General features: G+C 40.8%; 3 protein-coding genes across 3 annotated transcripts; all 3 read right to left on the reverse strand.

Moving 5' to 3' along the window:
- Nucleotides 1–483: 483 nt before the first annotated feature.
- On the reverse strand, nucleotides 484–4,775 carry LOC119746039 (ras-like protein family member 11B). The gene is made up of 4 exons (XM_038222797.1): nucleotides 4,274–4,775; nucleotides 3,417–3,473; nucleotides 2,358–2,437; nucleotides 484–1,500 (listed from the first exon to the last, which is right to left on the reverse strand). Exons 1-4 carry the CDS (start codon nucleotides 4,446–4,448, stop codon nucleotides 1,063–1,065), a joined length of 750 nt encoding a protein of 249 aa, XP_038078725.1. The 5' UTR covers nucleotides 4,449–4,775; the 3' UTR covers nucleotides 484–1,062.
- Nucleotides 4,776–4,847: 72 nt separating this feature from the next.
- On the reverse strand, nucleotides 4,848–10,158 carry LOC119746040. Its single transcript, XM_038222798.1, has 2 exons — nucleotides 9,192–10,158; nucleotides 4,848–6,074 (listed from the first exon to the last, which is right to left on the reverse strand). Exon 1 carries the CDS (start codon nucleotides 9,904–9,906, stop codon nucleotides 9,292–9,294), a length of 615 nt encoding a protein of 204 aa, XP_038078726.1. The 5' UTR covers nucleotides 9,907–10,158; the 3' UTR covers nucleotides 4,848–6,074; nucleotides 9,192–9,291.
- Nucleotides 10,159–10,339: 181 nt separating this feature from the next.
- LOC119745018 (aminopeptidase N-like) lies at nucleotides 10,340–24,786 on the reverse strand. Its single transcript, XM_038221242.1, has 17 exons — nucleotides 24,023–24,786; nucleotides 22,939–23,212; nucleotides 22,286–22,406; nucleotides 21,080–21,201; nucleotides 20,280–20,393; nucleotides 19,540–19,680; nucleotides 18,571–18,702; nucleotides 17,953–18,113; nucleotides 17,212–17,300; nucleotides 16,265–16,398; nucleotides 15,807–16,007; nucleotides 15,151–15,233; nucleotides 14,828–14,950; nucleotides 13,131–13,298; nucleotides 12,608–12,739; nucleotides 11,591–11,666; nucleotides 10,340–11,417 (listed from the first exon to the last, which is right to left on the reverse strand). Exons 1-17 carry the CDS (start codon nucleotides 24,769–24,771, stop codon nucleotides 11,286–11,288), a joined length of 2,952 nt encoding a protein of 983 aa, XP_038077170.1. The 5' UTR covers nucleotides 24,772–24,786; the 3' UTR covers nucleotides 10,340–11,285.
- Between the last annotated feature and the right edge of the window lie 947 nt (nucleotides 24,787–25,733).

Consider the following 25,733-nt stretch of genomic DNA (forward strand, 5'->3'; position numbering starts at 1 on the left):
TTTCTCATCGAGTAACTTTTACTTTATCTTGTCTGGGTATTTGAAAGCAATATGCTTCGGCTTTATAATAACCTATCATCTTTGGCAGATTATAATACAAATATTACTGATATCAATTTCAACTTAAAGCATGCTTGAATAATAACGTCACTAATTCACAAAAAGGTCTGAGCTTAACGCGGCATCATTCTATATTTAGTAAATTGCTACTTTATATACATGGAAAATAAATATATTATATACAATAAAATAACAATGTTGAACTATATATATGCAAATCACTTTGTTGCAACTAGACATTTTAGAAAACGTCGTGTAAAGTACCGGTAATCCTTGGGTGTTAATTTCTTTCTCGAAGGGTTTACTTTGAATTGTATGTGTGCATGGGTTTGTTTATGGTGTAAATCGAGGACACACATGTGAAACATCCTGGTGTAATTCAGGACAGGAGTCAAATCGAGGACGTCCTCGATCAGGAAACGTGTACAAAACCAATGGGAGCTGTGTGAACAAAATCAGAGTAGACTGGTATTAATGTGTAATTAACTAATTAATTTCACTGCTTTCATTTCTGTTCGCAAGCTCCAAAAAAGAAGATTTTACCTCGCTTTGAATTGAACATGGCCGACTCGTGAATAAACCCTATAGGAAGTCCTCGACTTACATCATAAACAAACGTGTATATTTGTGTGTGTTCACTAAATGATCGTTCACCAGATGATCGTTCAGGAGTTGATCACCCGCGAAGCAGGGTGGCACGCAGGCGACAGGCGGGGAGCTGCCTCCCGCCTCTCCCGAAGCCGAATAACTTCATGAAGTCATTTAGTTCATTCAGTCTTTAACGTTGACTGACTTTGAGACTTCGCCAAAAATAACTGAGAAAAAATATATCTCATAGGGTCGACATTACGAGTGAAGTTCATGACAGAAAATGGGAGGTCTCACCGTGAAAATATCGAGTTTGCAATCGGCTTTAGATTTTATCTATGATAAAAAATGTAAATACTCAATTATATGGCTAGGCTGACCAAGATATGACCTCTCAAGTTTAACTCAATCAAGTCACATGGATACACTCCGTTGTCTAGTCAGCATGGCGAACCGTCCCTTCTTCTTAGATCGTTCGCGTAAGCCCCTAAACATGCTGGGCTTTGTCGTCGCCGTCATCACCGTCCGGACCTCCCGGGACAGAGCCGAGAAAAGCCCCACGACGTCCTCGTAGCTCTCCCGGACCGAGACCTCGAAGAACGGTAGGCTGAGGAGTGTGGCCAGATCCAGGCCCTCGTTGTAAGTCACCACACGGGACTGCACCAGGTCCACCTTGTTGCCCACTAAGATGGCTACCACCGGAGGGGCTTTGGATCGCCGGACCTGGTCGATAGCGGCTTTGATGTGAGGTACGGCGCGGAGGCTCTTGGCGTCGGTTACGTCGTAAACGATGATGAAGGCGTCGGCCCATTTCACCGTGCGCTCGAACGAGGCGTCGACCTCCAAACAGTCCTGAAAGTCAAAGATGCATATTTTCCTTCAAATCAAAACAACTGGTTCCACTAGCAACTTAACTGACTGTCGTGATCCTTTTTCTGTTGTGACATAAAGAGTATTCACAAGTTAAAGGGCAATGTCCGATGAAAATTTAATTAATAGTTACCTGCCCTAGCACTCTGCGTTTGTAACTCAACAAACGCAAATCTCTAGTTTAATTGGTTTAATTTTACAACATCCACAATAATTGTCGGTTTCTTTCTTAACCATGCAGTCGGGTCAAACACAAAAAAATGACTACATCACGCTATCGCATCCTTACATCTTTACATCTCTATCCACAATTGCATTGCACGAAGCCATTGAAGTGTAAAATAATCCTTAAATCAATGAAATACATTCCAAAAAACAAACACACAAATTTTGCCCTGATATTGAGTGGCGTAACTAGGACCGTCATTGCAGAGGCACTTAGGATCCCACGTTGGCGGGGGGGGGGGGGGGGGGGGGGAGCACTTACTGTGTTACTGAAAAGCTCATTTGCATTCCCTACATTTTCAGCCGGGGCACATGTGGACATGGGGGAAAGGCCTCGATCGGGGGGGGGGGGGGGGGGGCGTACCCCTATCCTCCCCTTCATCACGTCTCTGCCGATATCGCAAGGCTAAAATATACATGTATACAAAAGGCCTCTATTTACATTGACCCATACTGAACAGGTCAGTAATGGAAAAACATAGTCAAAAGAAAATGCAGTTTGCTGAGAAATCATATTCAATTCAGTGTTTCCTTTCCATGAAATTGATTGCTTCACATCAATGGATAATATATCCAATTATGATATCTATATATAGCTATGACGCCGCACATACCTGGATGTCTAGTCTGGTATCCAATATTTCCAGGTTGATCCACGCTCCGTCTATATCAACATCCTGCTGGTACGTGTTCTCTGTAGTATCAACCCAAAACCACAGGGTTATGTAAGAAGGAATGTATCATGATATACCCAATGATATACACTGATATCAATCTACTGGAAGCCGCGGGACAATCCGCAGCTACTGTTTTATCATGTAAAGCGACAACGACGACTATTTTTGTCCTTATTATTAAAAAGGGTGATGGGGAAGTCCCATTTGAGTTTTGTGCAATTTCATAGAGTAGGGGGAATCCCCCTTGAATCCAACAGTGTGTTAAGATATCTGGAATTGATGACGACATTAATGGGGAAAACCCAATGTATCGTTTTAATGAGATTTTATACGAGGTTTTTAAAGATTATACAGGATTTGCTTTTAATGCATTTGGTTTGTTTCCAATGATAACACCATTCAAAATCCAAACAAGAACATTCAGAAGCTAATTTGAAGCTTTAGCTCAGTGGGTATTACACTTTTTCGGGGAAAACAGCGTAAAACTTTGCCAGCTCTTTGATTTTTAATCTTTAAACCAACGCGTTTCAACCCTAGTAAACTTTTTGATTATTCGGTAGGTTGCTTTTGCGATAATTGCAAATGTTGTTATATACATTTAACTCATAGTAGCTAAAGTTTTTTATGTTGAACTTAATGGTAACCGATCTTCCGACCGATTTGTTTTCATGTGGTAGCAAATGCATTATTTTTATTATTGATAAATGACTATCAAATCAAATTATTTCACAAAAAGTGTTGAATCTTTGTTCCGATAGAAAACGAAATTATTTAAGGCGGAAAAGGGGGAACTATACAAACAGCAAAATACTCCAGACAGAATTTTTTTCATGTTGTAGCAAATGCATTATTTTTATTATTGATAAATGACTTTCAAATTAAATTATGAAATAAAATGAAATTATTTAAGGCGGTAAAGGGGGCAACTTGAACAGCCTGGCGGATCAGAAACTTACTTTCGTAGGTTTTCATATTTTTTTTCTGAATGTTTCCTACCTTTGTTCCTTTCGTAATCACCAATGAATCGTCTCGTCAGAAACCGTACAGTAAGAGCTGAAAAGAACACAAAAATGCAGTTGAACATTAGCAAGCCACAACGCAGTTGAAAACAACGAACGTTTCAATGTCTGGGCAATTGTTACCTATTTTCAATGTCAAGTTTCTATGAAAACCGAAGTGGCACAGAAATTCCACTGATCGTTGTTCGGACAAGTTCAACATTAAGGAGCTACAGCGGGCACGTTGTGTAAGTTTGAGAGTGTTTAGAAAGTTGACATTTCGCTTTTTAAAAGAGGCTATTAAATGTAAAATATCTATGTTACCATGGTGATCTTCGACCACTCCAAAAACCTCACAAGGTCCCAGTTTTCATAAGATGCAATTTTTGTCGGGGTGAGTGGCTAGAGAAAAATTGTGACTATGACTTTGATTCGAGCTTGATCTAATTGGCTCACGATAGTAGTTAAAGAAATTGTGCAGTGGCATTTTTCGCACACATAGTTCGTCTACATACTGGTGGAAAACCATTCACCAAGCAGGCCTATATTTCCAACTGCCATGCATAGTACACTACCGGCATTAATAGTTTTCCAGTCATTATTTTTCTTCACATCTCTGCCTCTTTTAAATGTTCAATTCCCGTCAGATGTGGTTGTTTGGAAAGCCAGATAAGATTTTCAGATAATTACCGGACGACGACACAACGGCCTGTGATAGAAGTCTTTCCGCATCCCAAAACATAAAATGGCAGGACCCTATAGCCTACAGAAGGCTGAAGTTTATACCAATCTGCCTGCGTTTTCTGTCAGATTATATGGACCCATAAAAAATCTTTGTCGAAAGATTGTACTTACCGGTCTTCCCAGAACCCGACCGTCCCAAGACCGCCACTTTCAACCGGTCCAATTTCTTCTTACTTCCGCTTGACATGTTCCAAAACCCGCGCAGAGACTTCTTCACAACATTCAACGGGAACATGGATGCCGACTTGAACTTTACTACAGGGAGGGTATGTTTTATGGCAATCATAAAAGATATCGAGCAGGCTAGTGTTATAGTCGGTATCAATAGAACAGTGTTGGATCGGACAATTGGCAGCTTGAGCAAAGACCAACTGCTCTTGTGGGACCTAATTGTTGGGTTCAGTCGGGTAGTCTGGTGGTAAATAAACACCCTCTTGTTTGCACTCCACTCAAAAGCGGTCCGGTAACCGACCCTGGTGGACCCAGTTTTAGTTTGTATTTCTTTCTAATCGCACAGACACGCGGACGTGCGATAGCGGTATTGACTGTGAAGTCATCAGGGCAAAGACCTCGATAATCGTTGGCAAATATCAGCTAGTGGATTTATATCTATTCCTCCATGATTGTATAAAAAGTCACGTGGTATACCTGAACTCAAAACCTATAATTGGACGCCAAAGATAACTAAGGTCACGTTTGCTTTATTTGACATCCTATATATGAGCTGTTTAATCATTCTGTTCTTCGTATGTAGTCGAGAAAAAAAAAATACCGCGGGACTATAAGTGATAAAGTTAAGCCAAAATTTACACAAATTAGCTTCCAACATACCAAGCATTTTAAATTTTCTGAATTTTTAAAATATTAACATCATTTACTAATCTCTGCAATGAGTTATCACGCTGTTTTCTATCCAAGAATAATTATGTTCTTTGTTATTAAATCTATATAGGCACAACCTCGTCCCAGGGTGTCGAGCAGTACGCTCCCACCAATAGCTGCTCTCTCACCCTGGTATTGGATCATTTGCATATCCAAAATGTTTAGATACGTATGCAATGAGGAATAGTCTGGTGTCTGAATGTGCTTTACCTCAGCGTTTGTTTTTGTATGTGGTGTCTTGGGTAAGAATAAGAAAAAGAAAAAGCAATATTCGTTGCGGCGTAACTCTACAAAACACGATTTTTGTTTTTCAAAGTTAAAATGTTACAATCTTATCCAGCAAATATGCAGTATCACATTTCATACTAATATCAGCAAATTGGAAAAGAAAGGATTATTTTTTAGAAGGTGTGGACGTAATAGTTACAATGAACTTGAAAACACGTAATACATGTTTGAAATAACAACACCAAGTACAAGATATAAATCAATTACCTGCTAGTTTCTCATCCCAGGACTTACTATTGGAAATGAGGTTGAAAATAAAGTAAGCCCTGGGGACAAGGTTGATGTAGTTGATATTGTCATCAGTAAGGCTATAAATAACTGCAGATATTCGTGAAACTTTTGGTGAAATTGTGCCGTTGATGATAGAAGCATGACTTTGTTATTGCCAAGACTTTATTATTGGTACGTGGTAATAGTAAATATTTATTAGGAATTTTGGCCATAGAGCCATCTCAGATTTGCCATGTGACAAAATTTTCAGAAATGGCCATCGTTGGCATTGATAATTATGGTACATCAAAACCACTGTAGTGGGAAGAGTCGTTTAACGTTTTAGATACCCACATTGGTAGACACCATACAACATTTCATTTTAGTGCGCAGTTGCCATGTTTACTTGAGGAATCGATTTTAAAACACAAGTAATAATAAAATTTAATTTTGCATTAAGAAATAATGGAAGTTTTTTGTGAGTCAAAAACCATGCTTTACAGCCCACACGCTTGATCACAAACTGGGGGTCCCATACGGGTCATTCCGTGTCAAATCAACACGCTTTTGGACCCGACCCTCACAGATTGAAACGATATTTGGTGTGATGATTGGCCTATATGAGAAACCCCCAGAACTGAATTTTTTTGTAAATTGACTCGTTAGTTTTTGAGATACGGGTCAACGAACTTTTGACTAATTAGCATGACCTCCGAACTTTAAATACTTGTATCTCAAAAACTATAGCGCCTACAAAGCCAAGTTGTACATCATATTAAAGCTCTTTGAATGGCCTCCATTTCATAAAATAAAACCAAAATCGTAGCATGAAGTGCAGAGAAAATGCGTAACAAAATGACCTTTGACCTCGAATTACGAAAAACAATATGCTTCAAATTTTGTAATTTTTTTTCAAATGTTAGTTTATGATGTCAGCAACAATCTTAAAAAAAAATTGGGATGGGCGCTCTTAAAGTTTTTAGGTTATGATTTTTTGAGAAAGCCTGTCCATGAAAAAGTATGCATAATATTAAATGTACATGTATGTACATGTACATGTACATGTACATGTATACTTGTACTGTGTACATATGTACATGTGCACATTTTACTTGTGCATCATGTTTGCCCTTTACAACCATATAGTCTCAACTCAAAGGGCAGAACAAAATTACTTATAAAAAATATGTTATACCGGTCTATGTTACTTTCATTTTTTGCTCAACCAAAGTCTGTGTTGCAGTGTTCATCTCCTCGGCGGAGATCTTGTATACGCGTCCTGTTTCAGTGAACGGTTCCACTGCTGTTAGTACATCCTTGCCATGAATTACAAGTGTGTCTGGTCGATAGGGGAACTTGAAAGATGGAGATGGCCCATGGGGATGAAGGAAACTCAGTTCCACTTCTTGGGATGCTGGAAGGATCTCCTGAACACATGCTAGCCACCAGTAACAGTCATACATCACTGTAACATACCCCTTGATATCTGCAAAATCAATACATGCAGTTTGTCCATGGACTTGGAGACAAACTGGTTCCTCCCTTGAGTCTGAGGAGGAGGAAAAATCACGCACCTTAATTTTGTCTTTAGACATCAGACAAAAACAGTGCAGCTTTTGTGTTCCTGGAATGGTACGTGCAATTTGGAATCTTTGCCTGAGAATATCCGCTTCATTCTTGTATTGGTCTGTTGTTGCAAAAGCGAAGTCAATACTGACTGAGAAGTAGCAACTTCATACAGCTGCCAAGGGGTCATAATCTGCTGATCCAAAGGTCGCTGGAGACTAGCTCTTGCTGCAAGGCGTTTAACAGTTCCTCCAATTCCATCAGATGGGCCTTTCCCGTGGGAGATTGCAAAAAAAATGCCAATCTGCTGGTACACCAAAATCCTCTTCGTGATGGCACAAGTTGATGAAATTCTTGAGGTTCTTGTACTGAGCAGCACAACCATCTGAGAAGTACAATATCTTCTTGAAACTTCCAATCTTATTAGTGAGAAATTGAAGGAGCAATTTCTGGAACAGATGTACTGTTACAGTATCATGGGTATTACAGTCTGAGATGACGACAAAGCTTAGGTGCTCATCAAGTTTGCCTTCTTGTTGGAAGTAGCACACCTAGGGGTGAATTGTAGCCTGTAGATTGTTCCAGTGGAATGACTGGGCAGCATCCTGAACTACAAAACTGTAATTTTCTGCAAAATCTGCAATGACCAAGATTTCGCTTGGTTCCATGTTGTCTTTAGTGTGCTGGAGAAAGTGACTCTGCTGTTTGGCAATAAAGTCATGATGTACATGTAGTAACTTGCGGAGAGTAGCCATGAAGGAATCCAAAAAATCATCCACTGTATGAATTTTGGTTTCAAGTGTTAAACTGTTAAACGCCTTGCAGCAAGAGCTAGTCTCAAACGACCTTTGGATCAGCAGATTATGACCCCTTGGCAGCTGTATGAATTTGCTACTTCTCAGAGAAAGAGTACTGACTTCGCTTTTGCAATAACAGAGCAATATAAGAATGAAGCGGATATTCTCAGGCAAAGATTCCAAATTGCACGTACCATTCCAGGAACACAAAAGCTGCACTGTTTTTGTCCGATGTCTAAAGACAAAATTAAGGTGCATGATTTTTCCTCCTCCTCAGACTCAAGGGAGGAACCAGTTTGTCTCCAAGTCCATGGACAAACTGCATGTATTGATTTTGCAGATATCAAGGGGTATGTTACAGTGATGTATGACTGTTACTGGTGGCTAGCATGTGTTCAGGAGATCCTTCCAGCATCCCAAGAAGTGGAACTGAGTTTCCTTCATCCCCATGGGCCATCTCCATCTTTCAAGTTCCCCTATCGACCAGACACACTTGTAATTCATGGCAAGGATGTACTATAACAGCAGTGGAACCGTTCACTGAAACAGGACGCGTATACAAGATCTCCGCCGAGGAGATGAACACTGCAACACAGACTTTGGTTGAGCAAAAAATGAAAGTAACGTAGACCGGTATAACATATTTTTTATAAGTAATTTTGTTCTGCCCTTAATATATATGAGTTGAGACTATATGGTTGTAAAGGGCAAACATGATGCACAGGTAAAATGTACACATGTACATGTACACAGTACAAGTATACATGTACATGTACACTGTACATGTACATTTAATATTATGCATACTTTTTCATGGACAGGCTTTCTTCAAAAAATCATAACTTAAAAACTTTAAGAGCGCCCATCCCAATTTTTTTTTAAGATTGTTGCTGACATCATTAACTAACATTTGAAAAAAAATTACAAAATTTGAAGCATATAGTTTTTCGTAATTCGAGGTCAAAGGTCATTTTGTTACGCATTTTCTCTGCACTTCATGCTACGATGTTGGTTTTATTTTATGAAATGGAGGCCATTCAAAGAACTTTAATATGATGTACAACTTGGCTTTGTAGGCGCTATAGTTTTTGAGATACAAGTATTTAAAGTTCGGAGGTCATGCTAATTAGTCAAAAGTTCGTTGACCCGTATCTCAAAAACTAACGAGTCAATTTACAAAAAAAATCAGTTCTGGGGGTTTCTCATATAGGCCAATCATCACACCAAATATCGTTTCAATCTGTGAGGGTCGGGTCCAAAAGCGTGTTGATTTGACACGGAATGACCCATACCTAAGAGTGTACCCCGTTGGTCTTATATTCTCATTCAGGGGAACAGTTTTGTGTTTGGACGGGGGAATCAACTGTGACTGCCGCCCCCAATCTATCACGGTGCTTGTAGGTATTTCCTCATCGTGAGTTGCCCGTATGCCTGCAGCCTCATCTCATCCTCAGAGACTATCGGGCCATCCTCGTATGCTGACTCCCAGCCAATAGCAGGCTTGTTGCCATACCAACTGACCCGGTCAAAGGTCAGGAGCAAGTTGGCGCCGACCGTTTCCAACGTCAGGATCGGGAACTCCTCGTACGACAAGCGTCGGTAGAAGTCTCCCACCGGTGCCAGGCATATCAGGAATGCCTGCTCGTACCCGAGTTCCTCCGCCATGTACTGCTCGGTTAGCTGCATGAGTTTCTTGCCGAGCCCTGAGCCTTGAAAAGATCTCTTGACGCAGACCCCTTCTATGAACGCGCTCTTGGGTGTTTCCGGATGGGACACTTTCACCAACCGTACGTGTCCGATCACCTCATCGGGCGAACCTGCCCGATGTTCGATGAGAACTAGAGAGCACGGCAGACCAATGCATTCTTCGCTCTCAAGTCGATACAACCGCTCCGTTGCAGAGTGCGGCCAGATGCTTTTCAAGAGTTCTTCGCAAGAACGAAGTAGATCCCGGCGGGTATGCAAGCATTGCAGTGAACACGATGCTGTTGATGCCGCCATGTTGTTTTAACCTTCAATTGCAAAAATATACGTGGCGATCGGCGATCATCCAACTTTGCCACGCATATGTGCAGAAAATCAAAGCCCTGCATGCTCTGCGGTCACACACAACGGTGCATTGACCCGGCGACCTGCACAGCCCCACTGCGTTGACCGGACTATACATAAACAGCAGGTCGATCCTCAGAACAAAAGCGATGTCTGATTTGACAAGAAAAGTGCCCCTGGTTCTTCTCAACCAATCAAAACGGTTGTTACATGAATGGAAAGCTTATTGTGTTATCTTTCAGAAACCGCGCGAGGTAATTGTATGCGACCGAATTCACACGTGTGCTGTTCGAAGAAGTAAACCCGCACCCTCAAAAACCGGGGAAATGTGCCGTGACCTCCATAGGAAACGCGAAATTTTCACTGAGTTACCCGTTTTTCAATGAAAAAGTGCACATAATTATTCGCCTTTAACCATGAAGAAATTATATTCATTTGAAAGAGGAAAACCTATATTTTATGATGCGATGCGAGGAAGTAAGTTTAACCATCACACTTACCGCATACTAACGAAAGTTTGCTCAGAGCGCCTAGACATGAGCCAGTCTTCCCACGTAAACAGAGCTGCACTAGTGGCGAGTGAGCAAATGCTCCCTAGTTCTCCATATATCACTTTGAACTTCTCTTATCGAAGGGCAAGTCCAATATTCAGACCGGGTCAAGTGTAGTGACACACAGTAGGCCTATATCATAACTATACATAGAGGACTGCAGTGTCAACAAGTGTTTTTCATTGCTATTAATATAATTTCTTCTTCGCGGTTTTCTTTTCATACGCATAAAAACCCACTGCCATGAATAATCTTATATAAGCCTAATCAACGTTTTTAAACTCTACAATACTGATATCTTTGCAAAGTGGTAATCTAACCTAAAATAATAATATGCAGTAGTATTTTAACTTTTTGGTGCATAAAAAGCTGCAGTATGAACGTTAAACAGGGCCATAGATTTAACATAATCAGACAAACAAATGCACAAAGGCCTTTTACAACCATAAAGCCCGGTGCATACTCGGCGCGAAAGCGAAAGCGAATCTGTGACGTCATGGCAAGTATTCGCGCTGCGAATTCGCAAAAGTTGAACACATTTCAACTCGGGCGAATTTCCCAGCGAATGTTTCATGACGTCCAATTCGCTTCGCATTCGCATTCGCATGAAGTATGAACCGGGCTTAAAACAACCAATAAACATGATTTTCTTATACGACACGCTGGTGTTAACGATAGCCTATCTACAGGAACTGCATCTATATCAACGGTGGTGAATTACAATAAAACATACTTATAAACACACAATATTGGGATTTTTGTCGGATTTCTTTCTTTTACTCATTTGGAGATTGTCTCCTGGTTCGATTCATACTTCGCGACCCACTCAATATTGAGATGGGCTTGCATCACGGCAGTGTCGTAAGCCTGCTGCGCTCGACCAAAGTTACGTCCGTTCCCGAAATCTAGTAACTGTTGAAATGAAAAGATGAAATCGATTGATCTTATAGTGGATCTTAGTCTTACAAATAAAACAAAAACTGTGGAAAGAGTTGGGATTAAAATGTTGCTTCCGTTATGTTTGTGACCATCATTTTATTAGATTTGTCTGCCTATTAAAGAGGTTTTGTGGAGAGAAAAATTACCTCTTGAAGTTTATCGGTAGTGCTGAAAGATGCTGCGGTGGAAAGAAGAAGATTGGAGGCGGATTGGAAGGATTCACTGCGGAGACAAACACAGCGATAATCAATTGGCGATGGAGGTCTATACATTACTCGACGAAGATTTTACATGTTGCTTCAGTGGTGGTTTAAGTATAATCAAGGAAACGAGAGTGACTGTGTATGGAAATGCTGTTGAGAAATAATTATGGCGCGACAACAACCTGCTTTCTTGCTTTATTTCATCACAGATCAATAATTCATCACGTTGTGGTATTGAACAGGGGCGTAAATTATGGGGGAGATACGGAGGATATATCCCCCACCCATTTTATGGATGGAAAAAAAATGCCTATTTTGAGGTTATCTTGTAAATTTCCGACCGTACCAATTTAAGAAATAGGTTTGAGAGAGAAAAAATGGAGAACAGTACAAAAGTTTTAAATGCACTTTTTTATGTAATAAAGGACGACAGTGCGCAAGTTTGCATTTATTTGCACATTTGTATTCTGAACAGCGCCCCTAGAATCACATGTTTTCCGTCCCCCACCCCCCTCCCCCACTTGCCGACACGGAGTTACGAACTGGTATTCAAGGAGCCTACATATTTCATGATGCTGCTGAACAATATGCGGGAAAATGTCCCGTTCTCGGGATTTCCCTATTTCAAGCAAAGCTTTTACCTTTGATGATAGCGTGTTCTTTGCCGTGCTTACTGCATACGGTCTCCGTAAAGTTGATAGAGACACATTTTGTTTTCATTCTCACGATGTCATTCTGGCATCTCTGTCCATCTTAGGAACGTTATAACAAATCGTATAAGCAAAGCACCTTACTCGGTGCCTTGCAATTGGGCCCAGTTCGTACGACGCCAATTTGGATTTGGGATTCGCCTTTTTGGCAAAGTTTCTCCTCTAGCATATCCAGATAATCATGCCGTTTATTTCCTTTTATCCCTGACTGCTGTTGCCTATTTTCATGGAATATAAATGTATCGCCTACCTCAACAACCACTCCCAGTTCTTCTGGAGGTAGATCCAGGCCATGTCCGTACCAATAGGATTGTCTGCCAATGCGGAGATGATTTTAAATACATTCTGGTCACGCGATGAGCCATCCAGGGTATCGATATAGCTATAAAAACAACAACAACAACAACAACATAATTAAAAAAAACCTCCGTAAAGTATGTAGTAGGCCTATAAACTATGTTGAAAAGAGAACTATACATGTAGGCCTGCTAGAAATATTCAAGCCTAACTTGACAAAACGCCCAGATTATGATCTAAAGATAATTATGAGGTAAAGAACATAATTACTTTGTCTGGCCTCTGTTTCTCAAATCAATAAAACTTCTTGAGAGATTCTAGTTTTTAAAATTATTTTTCTTTTTAAATTGTATAAGCACCAAATAATTTAAATTAGATAATTTAAATTGTATTTAGCACCAAATCCACCAATGATGCGAACACTGTGTTAAAAATTCTGGTACACGATTTCAGACGAGCCTAATAGGGTTTCTCACCGCGTGAGGGCGGTCGGGCTGACGGAGCATGTAAGCGCAACTGCCCATCGTGTCTTCTCACGATCCACGCTAGTGTTTAGTAGCTGACCCCACGCGAAGTCCCACTCAACCTGGCCGCCATACCGAATGCCGTTACAATACACTAGATACCGAAACGCAGGCTTGGCACTGCAGGGGAAAAAATGAAAAAAATTAAAACAGCCCTTTGCAACCAAACAGCATATACTTGTGTAATACTCCATTCTAACTCGATTGATATTATTATGTGTTGACCTAAACATTTAAACCTAACTTTGTCATATCTTAAAGTTTAAGAGCCGTTTCATAACCCTTGTCTCGCTGTTTTACCCAGAGATATCCAGCGGTCAAGGTTTGACAACGACACCATGAAAATGCATGCAGACACACTGTATCGACAATAGGACTGTAATGCTGATTTCGCATGTGACTGTAATAGCTTTATTATCTATTGTTAATGACCAAAGGGTAACCAAATGTATGTTAATTAATGCGCCTGTCAAATTCCCCCCCCCCCCAGCCCCAGGGTGGGGATTTTCGATTTTGGTCACTCAAAAACATTAACATTGGCGTACTACATGGAAAGTCATTCACTTGTGCGCCCATATGTATGTCGGAGATTGTCACTTAAATTTTGCACGAGGGGTGGAAATTTTGTCACTTCAAAAGTGACAATCGACACGTCTTGGGTGGGGCAGCCCAGGGAAGGGGTAGGGGAAACAACTGAAAGACGCATAATTATATATTCAAATTAGATTTCGTCCAATCGGTGTCCGCCCGATAGTCCGAAGGTTCGATAGTCTGAAGGTTCTTTAGTCCGAAAGTTCGATAGTCCGAATGCACAAAATTCCCATAAGAGAGAGTTCGTAAGGCCGAAAATGAAATAATGTTCGTTAATCCGAACATTTGAGGCAATAGTCCGAAGGTTCATTAGTCCGAAGGTTGATTAGTCTGAAGGTTGATTAGTCCGAAGGTTCATTAGTCCGAAGGTTATTAATCCGAAGGTTTGGTAGTCCCCGTTTAGTATATTTGGTTCACTAGTCCGAAGGTTCATTATTCCGAATTGAAAATAAGGTCCGATAGTCCGAATCGACAATAAGGTACGATAGTCCGACTTGACAATAAGGTCCGATAGCCCATATCGACAATAAGATCCTATTGTCAATTCGGACTATCGAACCTTAATGCCCTTTAGGACTATCGAACCTCATCGTCCATTTCGACTATCGGACCTTATTGTCGAGTCGGACTATCGAAGCCCATCGTCTTGTTGGACTATAGAACCTTCGGACTATTTAACCTTCTTCTGTTTTCGGACTAATGGGCCCTTTGGACTGTCGAACCTTCGGACCATTGAACCTGCGGACTATTGAACCTTCGGGCTATCGAACCTTCGGACTAACGAACCTTCGGACTATGAAACCTTTGGACTATCGGGCTGTAATCGTCCAATCAAGTTTGTTTGTTTGTTTGTTGGGGTGTTTGTTTGTTTGTTTGTTTTATTTCCATTCATACTTCAAACATACAATGAATAAAGATTAATGATCGAAACAAAGTGTATCAAAATAGAAAAAGCAGAACAATACAGCATGAATGGTGCAGCTTTCATGGAGGCAAAGGCTTTGTAAACGTTCCAGAATGTCCCATAGGGTACAAGTGAATGTCTAACCTATACAAACCTGTTTATCAGTGGGTTGTCCATTAACTCCTTGAAGAGTGTAGTCGCTTGGTTGACGCAATCACTGTTGCCATGGAAACACGCCAATGAAGTAATGTCTAAGCGAGGCTTCTCACCTATCCGTCTGATACGATGGAATGGGGACATTGAAGATATCACGTCAACAAATTGAAATGTAAAATGGGCATTATGAGAACAATAGCTTATTATCACACTTATGGATTTGGAACAAAAGTAATACAAATATCTATGAAAGTATCACATTTGGTTGATAAAAATATTTTCATTTTTGTCAGGAGTTTGGGCTCATATCGTATACATTACCTTGATGTAGATGGGTCTGTGGTAGTAGCTTCTCGCCATCCGATCTCACTGTACAGACGATTGATGTTATCCAAAACGCGTCGCTATAAAACGGAAAACGGATATTTATACTCCATGTTGCGAACAGTACCATATTTTGATGTCCAGATAGCAGCGCAGCCCAGACGATGACTTTAACTGCGCTTTATATTTGTAACGTGTCTGTGACAGAACCAGCCGATGCCTTAGCTATCACGACATGCCCCAATAAGCGTCGGCTTTATCAAATCACTGCCTCCGTCTGATTGCGTGACTCCTTGTCCGCATGTTCGCTTTATATGTTTGCTTTTGGTAGAAATAAACGTTTCTTGAAAAAAAAATCTAACTGATCAAAGTACACACAGAATGATCCCTGTAAAACAAAGACATGTATTAAACATCGCATGGGGGCATTTTTCATGTTTAAATATCGGCTTCGTCCCGGCTGTGTCTTTATTTCTGGCATCAGAATAATTTGGAAGCTGAATGTCCATGTCAAACGGAAATACCATTAATGTTCTCGCCATCCCAAGTCAGGGGTCTAATACCTTCTGAAGTCGAAACTGGTGTCCAAACTTTAGGTTTGGAGAAAAACCGTTGCTACTTCCAAAGGAACTAAGGGGGGAAACATTTAGTACCTCGATGACCTTGCGTGACCTCTGACCTCTGAGTAGGCTCAGATCCAACATGTCATCTTCAAGAGCAGCCTTCCTTGTGCCTTGCGAGGACTTGCTCAAGGCTTCGATCAAAGAGTCAGATATGTTGTAGGGGACGATACCAGCTCTCGCAAGGAGCCTGACCTGGTGCATCATACCAATCTGATTCAGGTGTGAAAAGACCTGAAAATGACAAAAAGAAGTTTAAGCAAAGAGGTAACTAAAAAAATTGATTCGTTCTTTTGCACTGAAAGAAATGTAGTTCTCATCAAAGATATTTTTATGCACAAGTAGCATCTGTTCAAAGATGATTTTTTAAAGGCATCTGTAATACATTTTTTTCCGCTGAATAGGTCACCTTCAAGACGTTCGGAGCATGGACAAGACAAATTGATACCAATAAACCACGTAATTAAATTGGGGGAAAAGGTTGTCCTTACATTGGGGTCTTTCTGTGCCTGGTCGACAATTCGTTGCCAATTCTGGAGATCGTAGGTGACGAAGTAGTATCCGGTCTGCAAGAAGTTGGCTAGGTACCAATCGTCTTGAGATGCTCCCTCAAGATTCACGATCGCTTCGGACCAAGCAAAGAAAGCTAGGTTTAGCCTAGATCTTCTTGGTGTTATTTTTATCCAACACTATACAACACCTGAATAAATCCCCGTCATCTGATTGGTGGATTGTTGATCACATGTCATTGAATTATTCGTACCAACGCACGGCGCGCGCGTGGCGCGCAGCGCACAGTGCAATGGAAGTTTTATTGCACGGTTAATAGAACTTCCATTGCACGGTGTCACTGCTGCCGGCGATGGCGCTGTTTTAAATCGAGATAAATTGAATACGCTTGTTCTCAGCCTGTTAAACAGTTTGCAATATTAATATAAATATGATGAACTTGTCGAACTTTTAAACTGTTTTCAACCTGAATAAATTGGCTATTAAAAGTCAATCAATCAGATGACAAGGATTTATTCAGGTGTTATATAAAACAAGTAATGAATGTTTCACGTTCGTGCAATGGAAAGAATAATTTCATTCGGTGACAGATGAAATATTCCATTCCACTTGGCTTCATCTCGTGGAATGGAACATTTATCTGTCACCTCATGAAATTATTCTTAACACTGCACTCACAAACATTCATTGTTTGTATACTAAAAATTATTTAAAATTGCAACAGTGGCATAAAAAGTAATTCGAAGAGAAACTTGTCTTACTCAATGCCAGTACTCCCCGTGCCCTAAAACCCACTGAGTTTGAAGCCACTGGCGAGAAAGACATCACAACCTTTCCTGTTGATGAACTATAACCCACCACCTCCTACTTAATACTAGAATTCAATCTAACAAGTTGGAATACACAGCCATGTATACCTGACACCTACTTTCTGCGGTAGCTGGCTCCATGAAGACTGTCATTGAGTTGTTCGGATCCGACTTGTGGACGTATGTGAGGGGGATGTAATAACGCTCGCTGCCGAATTAAATTAGGAAAGAACTAAAATGTTGTAAGACAGTTAGGGTGCGATGGAACGAAAACTTGTTTTTTTTTCAACACTGCAAAAACTGTGTTTAGCAATTAAACACTTTTCTAAACACTTTCTTGCTATCAGTTTTTAAGCATGTTAAGTACTAAACATGTTTAGCGTAAGGACGGATAGTGTTTAGCTAGTGAACACTAATGTTTAGGAATTGGACACATAATGTTTAGCTTCTAAACATGTTTACAAAGTGATAGCAAGATAGTGTTTAATTGCTAAACACAGTTTTTAGAGTGTACCAAAATTAAAATCACAGTATCAATTTTAATTTGAGAGTGGGTGCTGGGATGGCCGGGAAAAAAATCCACTACACCACTGGTTTGGGGCTTACATCATACATGAAAGGTAAGTGTATCACATAGTGAAGTCGCGCCCCGCAATTTCGATTTAAAATAATGCAATGAGTCCTTAGTAATGAGCAATGAAGCAAATGTGTGCAAAACACTGGAAGATTATTTTTCAAAAGCAGTGCGAAATGTGGTTGAAGTCTACACCGGACGAACGAAACAGGAGCATGTTGTGTGAATTATTCGACTTATTGTAGGCCTTCGACAAAAATGCCAATAAGTGAGAGTTGTCCATTACCTAAAGGGATCTGGGTGATGCGGGAAACCAGTATACAATCTTTCCTGCGTTGCTACGATAGTGTCACCAGTTCTATTTAGGGTTACCAGCGGGGCGCCACGCTGCAGAGTCCACGTGTCCATGATCTTCTTCATGTCGTGTTTCCCGACGTCTTGGTCGGCCTTAATACAATATTGCAAATAGTATAAATAACTACAGACGGGGGAATGGACGATGTAGAGCTCTACAATGCTGGTGGATAGGGAAAACCATCAAGCCAACCATTCGAAATGTACGTTCTACTTAAGGCAATACACTAACGATAATTACAGTGTAATTTCTTATGAGGGTATGCTTTCATTTTGGAGGGCCTGAGACGACAAGCTCTAAAATGTCAGGATTGTTTGAACGAATTGATCGACTCAAATATGTTTTCCAATTTCAGACATTACTTTGAGAAACACAAAAATTTGATCTGAAAATACAAAAAAAATCTAGGAGGTGTATGTACTGTATGAAAAATGTGTTTGTGGTAAGGTTGTTCTGCTTAAAGTAAGGTTCTTCTGCTGGCCATAAAGTAACAACTGCACATCAAGACGAAAATTATGTGAGGAAATAAGCCAACACAAACAAACTTACGTAGGTCAGTTCCTCCCAAAGATCGTCGACATTAGCATTCTTATAGGCGCGCTCTTTCAAGTAGTTACGGATTCCCTTCTCGAACACTCCGTCGGACAAGAAATGTTTCATCATGAATGTGATGGAGCCACCCTGTCAATAAGAACATGACTATTAAGACACGAACCATGTCCTCAATCGAGCACCGTAGCTACCAGCACCTCTCTTAAAGACAATTACCGTCAGTCTGGGACGTTGACTTAAAGGTAGTATGCATATACAACATTTGCTTTCGCTGTAATTTTCAGAAATTGATGGATTTGGGGGTTAGTATTTTTATAGTAAATATTGTTATGTTGACCTGTTTAAAGTTTTGTGTTCGTCGATGCTGGAAAACCAAGACAAATTGCTGTTTTTGCAGTCTGGTTCCCTGACCCTACTTCAGACGAAACGGAGAATTGTCAGGTCAGGGAAAACAGACTAGCTGGCTAACATCCGTTCACGGGTGTGTAACCGATTGCAAACAAATGTGGACTGACTGAATATGATAAATTGGGGACAGTATTTGAAAAAGTCCATTTTTTTTTCAAACGATGGTCGGCCGACCATCTTTGAAAATGGATAGAATTTTTTTTTGTTTAACATGACAGCACACCAGGTTCCATGATTTCACAGGATGCTTAAGACAATTAATCTTACAGTCAAGTGACGTATTTCATAATAATTGGGTAGTTTTGTTTATGTTTGCAACTGTTGTATACGCAACCTTTATTTCGTTTTGATTCAATTAACAAACACAACTCAAAAAGTACAGATTTGCCGTGGATCAAACAAGAACATTACAAAGAAATTGTTTTCTAGTCTGCCCCAAAGAACGCCAGGAAAACGATAACATATTAGACATATTACATGAAGCATTTTGTTTAACTGATAAATGTCGGGTGAAAACCCCAAATTCACGAAACCATGGGCCACTCTCAGCTTCTTTACCTTGACATAGGTGAAGGTCACAATTTTGCCATCGATATCGTCAACGTTGCTTGAGACTGGATCCTTCAAGGCCGAGACCACCAGATATTTGATGTCCATTTCAAGGGCTCCCGACATTGTCATCTGATAAAAATTCTCATACTACCAAAAGAGGGAAAAACGATAAATACTTGGTCTACTTAGAACACCAAACTCTATAAAATAGAAAGAACAGGAAAAGAAGGGAGGAAAATGAAAAATGAATCTGATATTTCACCTATTCCTGTTAAAGTTGACCCTGTGACGTGGCACAACTTCATCTCCTATGCTCATACACTCTCAGTGCGAAATCATTGCCCACCCCACCCCCTAAAAACAAAGGCTATTGTAAAAAAAAAAAAATCATTTAATAAAGACAGGAGTGAGGACGACTGTTGTTCATCGTTTATTACTTATCCCATTTTCATCCACGATTCTGTGCAAAATTATATAAGAAAAAAGGGGAAGGAGCGCCCCCTATAGTCAAAATGACATGTCCAGGTTTTTGGGGGTCCAGGGATTGGGTTTTCTTTTATAGAAATGAAAATTTCCCCAGTCAGTGCTGGTTGTGGACTGAGTGCTAACGCTTTCATTTCCTAAAAAAAGTATGTAAACTACTTCTGAATGAAGAGAACTTGCAGCTTTATTCCTCAGTACGTTTGTGCTCGTAGTAAAGGTTATTATTTTTTCAGATTTCTTTGCGATAATTGTGTAAAACGTACCTCTTGCTGTCCCGAGTCCAGATAGTCCATCCCAATATGCTGGTGGTAGTTGGCGAATCCCTCGTTCAGCCATATGTCGTCCCACCATTCGGGAGTCACTAGGTTGCCAAACCACTAAGAGGGAGGAAGCACACAAACCAAACTCATCCAAATGGAATAAAACAGCCACTGCTATACCTCTCATCTTATATGTTTCTTTTTTGAATCACTCGTCTGGTACCATATCACATCAAATTTTGTACAAAATGTGTGGCCTTTAGATTCGTGTGCGTGGTACTGACCCGGTGACTCTGTATGTCTTATCACCCACCAAATCAAACCACACAGGTCAATGGACTAGACCATTTTATACAATGGGGGAGTGGAGAGTTGACCAACACAGGCAATGTGCACTAAAATATGCATGTCCAGTGGATATGCAAGCATTTCTTTTGGGTGGACATGCACTGACAATATGGAGGGAAATTCTTTAGCATTAGCGGAGGTTTGTGCTCTCTGGGTGCTTTTTTGTTGTTAGTATAACTTCTCTTTGATCCAGTTTATTTCTTTGCACTGACATGTATTTGTAAAACCGATGGACATCATTTTGCTGTGCGGGTTGAAGTAAATAAAATTGATAGGTTTACACCTAGCGACTAACCTAAATGTGGTTTGACGAATTTGAATGAATAGAGTTTTAAAAGTCCACTGCAGAATGATACCGTTTAAACAATGACGTTGCTTTAAATATTCGGGGGGGATATAATTGAGCATTTGACTTATCAAAAATGAGTGTTGATTTCCGGTATTTTGTTTCGTACCTGATGGGACACCTCGTGTGTAATTGTCAGATCATCAGCTTCGTCAATCAGCAGGTTTTCGTCATAAGTGACTAGACCCCAGTTCTCCATTGCTCCATACATCTTCTTAATTCCAATGTGGTCTGTTGAATCATTCAAAAGAAAGCAGTAATTACCTTGAGTGATGTTCGAGTTCAGTTTCGTGATAATTAAGCATTTTTGGTAGACCAAAAACGCTGAGTTGGGGTTTCAGAGAGTCATAAAATGTTACCTTAGACTTAGTATAACAGAGTTTCAATTATTGTAATGAAAGCGAGGGCTTCAGTGTCCTTTCTTATGGTGACGATTAGAAAAGAAAAGATGTCAAACAAAATGCAATGGTTTTGCACTGACAGCCTCGGTTTGGCTTCTTGTTTGAAATTTGTCTTTAACGCCGGCAGAATGCAGCAAGTTCGGGCAAAGACCATTAGTCGACTAGTGCTTGATCTACGCCTGCGAACTGATAGCAGCGTGCGAACGTCTGTAGTCAAACGCTGGTCAATATAATGCCATCGCAAAACTCCTGGCCTTCTGGCTCCCTGCTGTATCAACCATCGTCAACTAGACAGAGTTCGGGCTAACTTTAGTCGAACTATGGTTAACCATTGGTCAACAATAGTTCTTGCGCGAACTTGCCCACTTGTTATAGCTCTATAATAACAGTGCTTCACAAGTTTCTCCTAACGCTGGAGTTGCAGAGTTGTACTGTTTGTGTATAAGGCCATATTCGGTATCTGGTCAGACCAAAGTTCCGGAATTGACGCGGCGACGCGGCTTTTTTTTTTCTTTTTTTCTTTTTTCCTTTTTCTTTTTTTCTCTTCAAGCTTGAATTGTACAGACAAGGTGGGGTACTATTTTGCTTTTTTGGTGTCCTCATGTACATTGCTGTCCTCCATAATTTGTCTTGGTGCTCTCGATCATTTGCCTTGGTGCAATTTCCCATTCCTTGGTGCTCTTTGGTAAAAAAAAAATTGAGGAGGTGCGGCAATAGAGGGCGCTGTTGGAGCTACCGCGGAACATTTTGGGAAAAAAAAAAGATTGACGCGCCTGATTAAAATTGACGCGCGCGCTGACCAGAGATCGACTTATTTTCTTTTGGCCTAAACATAATTAAGACAAAATGAGCGGACAAGAAACATTCTCAGTACTGCTTGTACTTGTCTGGTTTTCATTTTGAGTGTAACTTACCAAGCTTCTCAAGTGGATACTTCATGTCGAGGAAGGAATTAAAGAATGTCTGGATCCTAATTGCGTAGTCCAAAGCTGTGGAAACGTTTAGAATGTACTCAGGCTGTATCCACACTCGAACCTGCAACAAGGGTATTATTTTGGCAAAATTGAAACAAAGAGGGGGTCTGTGTGGTTGTACTTTCAAGATATATGAACAAAGATATTTACAAGCAACTAAAGAAACTACACTGGTTGTGGTGTCATCTCGCCTTATCACAATACAATTGTCATAATGCCAAACGAATCTTCATCTTTATATACATGTATGAAAAAGGCCGGCAATAACGACGTCAATTTTATTCACATTCAGATACATAAACTAAGAAATTATTCCAGTTCATGTAATTGCAATCAGAAACAGAATCAATTTTATTTTTTAAGCCATCTCTCCAGTTTCGCTTTATCTTTTTTTTTTTTTTGGTAAATGGCTTTGATTCTAAAATTACATTAAAAGAAAAAAAAAGATCAATTTCTGGCCTTATTTAAATGCAACCAAAACGTTTTAGGTATGCCCAACCACAAAATTAAGATACGAAAGACAACAGGTGTAATGACTCCAATACATGAAGAACAAAAGAAGAAACCATAGGTTAATGAGTAGTCTTTCTCACCAGACAGCCGTCTTCTGTCGTACCGCTGACATTCTGAAAGTCGTGCACAACCATAGCCAGGAGATAGGTTGGCATGTCCCCGACACGCTTGAAATACGTCCTAGACCAGTGATTGTCCAGCTGTATTGTGCTAGTCTCCATTCCATTCGACAGGGCGATCATGTCGCTTCGATGTTCTATCTGGACGTCGAAAGACGCCTTGAAAGACGGCTCGTCGAAGCAGGGCAAGACGCGGCGGGCGTGTGGTCCCTCCATTTGAGTTGTGGCTGTGAGTCTAAAATAAACGAAGGTGGTAATTACTCCGGATTTATTTTAAAAACCATACATCAAGTTGAATAGGATTATTTTCAATATGAATAAAACAAACCTTAACAAAGGACTGTCAGGACTGTTCTTATCAGAACTAAAAACTACTTGTTTAATAAAAAGTTGATAAAAAGCAGGACAAGTTCTTAGAACTAAATATCTGCTGAGCAACAGTAGTTATTACCACATGGTGTTACCGCAAACCGAAACGAGACTGTCATGAAATTTTAATCTGCCGGGCTTTTCTAAAGATGATGGTCTTCAGAGCTTACCTAAATAGTGGTTCTGAATGAAGATGTATAGCCCCACACTACAATCCCCGCCACCCCCCCCCCCCCCGAAAAAAAGTTATGTGAGATTTTTAAATGAATGTTTAAATAAAGGTATAGCTATTTGTTTTGTTCTTATCAACCAATGGCGTATCCCAAACAATTTCGTCACTGGTGGGGGCCCGGGGAGGGGGAATCAGTATTTCATGGGGGGGGGGGGGGGGGGGCATCGAAGGCGGGCCCTGACAAACGTTTTCCAAAATTTTCATAGTGCTGCGGGTTAATAAATCCGTAGGTTTAAGGAATAGGAATCGAGTAAAATACTTGTCATCTATATACATTCCTCTTATGGTTTATTTAAAAAGGACACTTCCTTGAAGAGGGGCAAATTTCGTGGTCTTTTTCTTTCTTTTTTTTCTTGGGGGGCAACTAGGGGGTCTTTCTTCACCGATTACAATTAGGTAAAACCGGAGTTTTGTTTAGATAAAAATCAATTGTGTGAAGCTCACCTTTTCGCGCCTTCATTCGTGTAATATTCGCTGACATAAAACCCCGCAACATCTTGTTTGTCTAGCAGCCCAGTAAACTCAATGCTGATTTCATAATTCTTTCGCGGCTGGAGGCTTTCTTTCAACTTCAGAACCAGGAACATGTTGTCCTTGTCAAACGTGAAATGGTCCAGCAGTTGGCCGGAGTCTCCATAGTCCGAGCCCGTAACGTTCGGCGCACCGTGCACGGTGAGTGCGTACGAGTGGAGTACGATCTCGTCCGTCGGGACTACGCACTCGACTTTGATCCGCACCCATCCGTCGAAGGTGTACGAGCTGTTGAGCGGCCCATCGTTCTCGTAGAGGTACGGCCGGACGTTGAGGAGATACCTACGAGGTAGTACAGTGCGGGGTAGCCGGCCCACCATCAGGGGGTCTTCAGTTGGCAGTTCTGCCGTGGTTTGACCTGCGGTCGATCTAGCTGGTACGGTGGGAGTCGAGTCGGGCAGTGTTGTTTGCCGAGGATGGGACTCCGTGGTGTACACAGTCGTGGTGCGTTTGGGTTCTTCAATCGGCGCTTTGGTACCTATTATACCCGAGCGGTCCGGGATGTAGTACACCATGAGTGCCACAGCCGTGGTGACAACACAGAACCCAAGTATGACAAACGCCAGATGAGCCACACTGCACTCGACCACGTTCCGTTTGCGACTGCCGGTGGAACCGTCGTCTGAGGCATTTTCTTTCACTTCAAATTGCGAACGCGCCATTTAAATTCCGTTGGCAATTTCTAAAAACTGAACAATTTGGGAGGAACAGGAGTTATTTAAGGCAGTAAAAATAGTATTGGGGTGAGTCAATATGACCCTTGCATAATAAATTCTGAATTCGAGAAGCCGATTTTTCTCTGACTAATGTGTGATTTTTGCAACGGAAGAAATGAATGAACAGAAATCTTGCGGAACACTGTGAAACTGCGCCGATAAGTACTCCAAATTTTCAAAGCAGACAATACGTCATGGGTAAGAATTGTAAGAGCACCAAACGTTCCGTTCCCCTATGTGATTTCGTTGTTTTTTAGAAAACTGGTGTAACGATGGGCTTAAACACCAAAAAAATGCTTTAAAAACAAAAGGAACGGAGACCTTACCTAGTTTCCGACTTGTGCCTGGTACCGAGCTCTGCATGTTATAGTGCAAGAACCAGAAGCTGAAGGAACGGACTTTATAACCTTAGAGGGTGGTAAGTGCCAATTAAATTATTATTTGCACCAAAGTAAATATTATTCCTGAACGATAAGAATCTTTCCATAGTTCAATCAGCTATACGGTGCAGATTTGTTTGTACCATTCTGCTACGTGAACTTGAAGCTCCAAATATGAGCTTAATATAGACCTTGTGCATAGCAGGCATTCCAGAGGGTGTTCTTTGTTATGCTAATTTAGTAACAATGAATGCACAAAACCATTGCCCTCTGACTCCGCCTTAACGCGCAATGGATCCATGGCGTATTAATTCTTTCATGCCCCTCGGGTTTTCGAAATCATGGTTCTGACTCCGGCTCCGGCTCCATCTTTGGCTTTATGATCACTCTAAGGCAAACCAAAGGAAAAACACAGAGACGAAAAACTGCAAGGAAGGCAATCGTGTCTAAGCGACTGCTTGGTGGCGCCCTGTATATGATGCATTAAAAAAAACTTGAATGGGGTCACACAAACTGTCAGATTTGTTG

This window comes from Patiria miniata, unplaced genomic scaffold (genome assembly GCF_015706575.1).
Source record: "Patiria miniata isolate m_02_andy unplaced genomic scaffold, ASM1570657v1 HiC_scaffold_7, whole genome shotgun sequence".
Taxonomy (NCBI): Eukaryota; Metazoa; Echinodermata; class Asteroidea; order Valvatida; family Asterinidae; genus Patiria; species Patiria miniata.

Bases quoted from the DNA above. Each gene is read 5' to 3' on its own strand.
- LOC119746039 (XM_038222797.1), bottom strand. From the start codon at position 4,448: ATGATTGCCATAAAACATACCCTCCCTGTAGTAAAGTTCAAGTCGGCA. The intron at 3,474-4,273 runs GTAAGTACAATC...TGTTCTTTTCAG, and splicing joins GTCGGGTTCTGGGAAGACCG to CTCTTACTGTACGGTTTCTG. The intron at 1,501-2,357 runs GTATGTGCGGCG...TTTGACTTTCAG, and splicing joins ATACCAGACTAGACATCCAG to GACTGTTTGGAGGTCGACGC.
- LOC119746040 (XM_038222798.1), bottom strand. From the start codon at position 9,906: ATGGCGGCATCAACAGCATCGTGTTCACTGCAATGCTTGCATACCCGC.
- LOC119745018 (XM_038221242.1), bottom strand. From the start codon at position 24,771: ATGGCGCGTTCGCAATTTGAAGTGAAAGAAAATGCCTCAGACGACGGT. The intron at 21,202-22,285 runs GTAAGTTACACT...ATGATTCAACAG, and splicing joins GTATCCACTTGAGAAGCTTG to ACCACATTGGAATTAAGAAG. The intron at 17,301-17,952 runs GTAATGGACAAC...TTAATTCGGCAG, and splicing joins CATCACCCAGATCCCTTTAG to CGAGCGTTATTACATCCCCC.